Below are 4524 nucleotides of genomic sequence, written 5' to 3'. Positions count from 1 at the left end.
TGCTGCACCTCACGGAGCCGCGCAGGGTCCGCGCCGCCGCCGGCCTGGTAGGTGCCTGAGCGCCGGGGGGTCTCGTGGTATTCAGGTGGGAAGTGGTCCCGCGTGGACTCCCCTCCGGCCCGGGGCGGGCGCGGGGGCTCTGCCCTCGTGTCCCCGCAGGTGACACGGGGGGGACAGCCGCGATGCCAGAGCCCAGCATGAATGGGTGGGAATAGTCGTCACCCCCATGGCGCCTTTGTGAGCGCTGTCCGTGTCTCCGGTGATGGCCACCTTCGCACCAAGCTCGGTTACTAATTGTCCCCGTTTCATTGCTCCGGATGCTCAGGGCCAGGTGTCCTACGCCCTGATGATCGAAGGGAAGCCGTATACGGTGCACCTGAAGCAGCAGTAAGTCGCTCTGTCCCTGACCCTTCGCCTGAGACAGGACCGCTCTTTGGGAGAAACGGTCCCGGCTGGGCTCAGTGAAGCCTCTCAGCCCTGGGTGACTTGTCTGGGGCATTACGGGAAGGGAGCCGCGCGGGGCAGACCCCCCAGCTGGCTGGCAGCAGCTTTCCAATTGGAATGGAGAAGCGGAGCTGGGGCTGGAGAAAATTGCTGCGGCGCGTTGTTGAAACAAGTGAAAGTAGCTCTACGTTTTGGGTGGTTGGTTTTTTGCTTCCAGGCTCTTCATCCCCAGTGAGTTCAGGGTCTACACCTACGACGTACAGGGGTCGCTGCTGTCTGATTTCGCTGCTGTGACGGTAAGATTCAAGGAGTGCCGGCTTGCAGCTGCTTCGCTTTTTCAGGAGGAAGTTGCGAGGTGGGGATTTTGCTGCTCATGAAGTCTCTCCCCCAGCTTTTATTTTTTAGTGTTTGCTTTTTTTACCGATCCTGGAATTACATCCTGCGAGGAAGCATGCTGCTCTCTGCTGGAAATTAGCGGGTGGGACAAATTACTTGGAAATGGCATTTGTTCACCGATTGGTGACCTTTTCAGGAAAGCCACTTGCCGTGCTAACCTCCAAAATGGTGAATATAGGACAGTTCTCTCCTTTTCACCAATGTCAAAGGGAAGGGCCAAGGTGGGAGAACTGTAGAGGCTCAAAGTGCTTCTCTGGGATTCAGCTCAGCAAGGCTGTTCAGGGCAAATGGTAGGGTCTGCAAGTAATGGTCCCTGAGCTGTAACAGGATCCACTGCCTAGCTAATGCTCTCTGTATCGGGATGTCATTGTGTGCAGATGCTGGCAGATGCTGGGCAATTTTCTGGCATCTGCTGGCATTGAAGGAGAGAGCATTTGGTGGGACTGGGGCCGAATTGCTTCTCGCTCTTTCTTTTGCTCTCTGTGGGTACATGAGGAGCGTAGCCTGGCAGGAAAGGGACATTAGGAAGAGTTCTGTCTTTGGTTGCCTCCACCTCACCTAGCCCTCATACAGATAGACCTTTTTTTAAGGATTGTGTTTGCATTTCTTGCCTGTCTGCACTCTAACCCTCTCTGGACGTTTTGTTCATAGATTTCATAGACATTCAGGCGGGAAGGGACCTCGGAAGATCATCAGGTTTAGCCCCCCATCCCAGGGGCCGAAAGTCAGCTGGGGTCATAGGATCCCAGCAAGAAAAACATCCAGATTTCTCTTAAAGGTGTTCAGTGTAGGTGCTTGAACCACCTCCGGCAGCAGGCTATTCCAGACCTTGGGGGCTCGGACAGTAAAGAAATTCTTCCTTATGTCCAGCTTGAAACGGTCTTGCAGGAGTTTATAACCATTCGACCTCATCATCGCTTGGGGCACTCTGGTGAACAAACGTTCCCCCAGATACTGGTGGTCACCCCTCATAAACTTATAGGTGGCCATCAGATCGCCCCTGAGCCTGTGCTTCTCCAGGCTCAAAAGTCCCATGGCTCTTAGCCTTTCGTTGTAAGGTCTGTTTTCCTGATCTCTGATCATGCACATGGGTCTCCTCTCATGCTTCTCCACATCCTTTTTGAATTCCAAAACTGGTTAAACACCATCAGGTTCTTGTCCGCCCATTTGCACATCATTAATGAAGATGTTGAACAATATGGGTCCAAGGACAGAGCCTTGAGGGACCCCACTGGTCACAGGGCACCACAACGATCGACTTCCGTCAACCACCGCCCTCTGGGTCCGACCCTGAAGCCAATTCCCCAGCCAGCGGAACATGGTGGACCCGAGGCTGCAGTTGACCTGTTTTGACAAAAAGTGATCATTGGATACCAGATGGAAGGCTTTTTTAAAGTTGAGATATATGACATCAATCTCTTGCCCCTTGTCCAGGTGATAGGTCACCTGGTCGTAAATGGAAATGAGATTGGTCAAGCAAGACCTACCAGCAACAAACCTGTGCTGGCTATCCCTCAGTGTGTTGCCGTCGGCCAGTCCATTGAGGATGGCTCCCTTGATGTTTTTTTCTAACACCTTCTCCGGGATAGAGGTCAGGCTGATGGCCTTGTAGTTTGCCGGATCCACTTTCCTCCCTTTCTTGAAGATCAGCACTACATTGGCCTTCTTCCAGTCTTCGGGCACTTCACCAGAGCACCAGGAGCTCTTGAAGATCCATGCCAGGGGCTGGGCTATGATGCTCGCCAGCTTCTTGAGTACCCTGGGGTGTAAATTGTCGGGGCCGGCTGACTTGAAGGTGTACAACTCTCAAGCTGTTCCTTCACAAGGTCAGCATTGATAGAGGGCAAGGAACCACCCTCGTTTAGGTGCCCTTGTCCCGTAATGGGCAGGGGCATCCCATGGGACTTGTGAAAGTCTGATGCAAAGTACCCATTTAGCAAGTTGGCTTTTTCCTGGGTGTCAGTCATCAGTTCTCCCTTTTGGTTTAGCAGGGGTCCAGTGTTGCTCCTGCTTTTCCTCCGGCTCCCCACATATCTAAAAAAGGACTTTTTATTGTCCTTGATACTTGTGACCAGTTGGAGTTCAGTCGCAGCCTTGGCTTTCCTGGTTCGCTCGCTGCAGGTCCGGACCAGTGCAGAGTATTCCTCCTTGGAGGTGGATTCAGTCCTCCATCCTTTGTAGGTCTGTCTTTTTAGACGCAGGAGGACTGCCAGTTCCCTGGAGAGCCAAGGGGGCTGCTGTGCCCTCTTGCTGCCTTTCCTCTGAGACAGGATAGCCTTAGCTTGTGCATCTAGGATCACGCCCTTGAGGAGCAGCCACTCTTCCTGGACTCCCCTCCCCCTGGGGTCGTGGTCCTTTAGGGCCTCACCAGCAAGTCTCCTGAGCTTGTCAGAGTAAGCCCTCTTGAAGCCGAGGACCTCTGTACTGCTGACTGAATTGACAGCTTTTTGGCAGATGGTGAAGGTGATCAGCTTGTGGTTGCTGTCACCCAGCTTCCCTTTGATCCTTAGGTTACCGATTAGGTCGTGCCTGGTAGCCAGCACCCGGTCAAGCAGCGCTTTGCCTCTTGTTGGCCAATAGACTTCTTGAGTCAGATAGCGGTCATCCACACACGAGGAAGCTTTGCGACCGCTCGGATTTGGCCGAGCGCTCTTCCCACGAGATGTCTGGGTAGTTGAAGTCCCCCATGACAACCATGGACCGGGAGTATGCAGCCTCAGCCAATTCCCTGGCAAACTCCTGGTCAAGCTCTTCATTCTGGGAGGGAGGTCTGTAGTAGACTCCCACCACTGTATCTCCTGTGCCGTGTTCCCTGTGGATTTTAACCCAGAGGGTCTCTAGTCCACCCTGGGTGCCAGTGTCAGCTTGTAGGGACACGTAGTTCTCCTTGACAGAGAGAGCTACACCTCTGCCCCTTTTGTCCACTCGATTCCTCCTGTACAGGGTATAGCCGTTTATATCCGTGGTCCAGTCATGGGAGGAGTCCCACCAGGTCTCCATTATCCCTGTGGCATTGCAATTGTTTGTGTTGAGCAGGAAGACAAGTTCCTCCTGTTTATTCCCCAAGCTCCTGGCATTGGTGTACAGGCATGCAAGTGTCTCCTTGGGAGCCCTTGGCTTGCCTGCATCTTGCTCTAGGGCTGGGGCAGGGGTGGGCTCCCTTGAGTGCCTTGGTCTGCTGGCTTTGTAAGGGTTGCTCAGCGGGCCAGCAGTGGCGGTAGTCCACCCGCCCCCCAGCGAGCTTAGTTTAAAGCCCAGTGGAGCAGGTCAGCCAGTCTGGATGAGCAGAGCCTCCCCAGCTCACTGCCTCTCTCACCAAAGAGCAGGCTGTGGTCATGGAAGCCGAAGCCTTCCTGATGAGACCAGCACCACAGCCTTTGGTTCACTACCTTGATCCTCCTCTCCCTTCGCAGCCCATAGCCCGAAACTGGAAGAATCAAGGAAAACACCACCTGCGCCCCCAACCCCTTAAGTCCTGCTCCCAAATCCCTGTAGCGCCTCATGACCCGGCTGGGAGCGCTGTTATTGGTTCATTTAGCAGCAGGTTCTGTAAGACCAACCTGGTGGCCTTCTACAACCAGGTCACCAAATCCTTAGATGCAGGGGTAGCAGTGGACGTAGTCTTTCTGGGCTTTTGGAAGGCCTTTGACACTGTCTCTCACCCCGTTCTCATTAAGAAACTGG

At 53.9% G+C, this 4524-nt stretch overlaps 1 protein-coding gene across 1 annotated transcript in view; it reads left to right on the top strand.

Annotated features, from left to right (window-relative positions):
• Positions 1-6: 6 nt before the first annotated feature.
• Positions 7-4524, top strand: part of LOC109317411 (disintegrin and metalloproteinase domain-containing protein 32-like) — a 20699-nt gene continuing 16181 nt past the window's right edge. The window contains exons 1-3 of the mRNA XM_019546077.1: positions 7-47; positions 332-387; positions 662-740. Of these exons, the coding sequence (XP_019401622.1) occupies positions 347-387; positions 662-740 (120 nt within the window). The 5' untranslated portion in view covers positions 7-47; positions 332-346. The remainder of the gene's footprint in view (positions 48-331; positions 388-661; positions 741-4524) is intronic.

The sequence above is a fragment of the Crocodylus porosus genome, unplaced genomic scaffold, assembly GCF_001723895.1.
Source record: "Crocodylus porosus isolate Cpor-Errol unplaced genomic scaffold, CroPor_comp1, whole genome shotgun sequence".
Lineage (NCBI taxonomy): Eukaryota > Metazoa > Chordata > Crocodylia > Crocodylidae > Crocodylus > Crocodylus porosus.
Note: the sequence above shows the minus strand (reverse complement) of the source record. Positions and strands in the feature narration are given on the sequence as shown.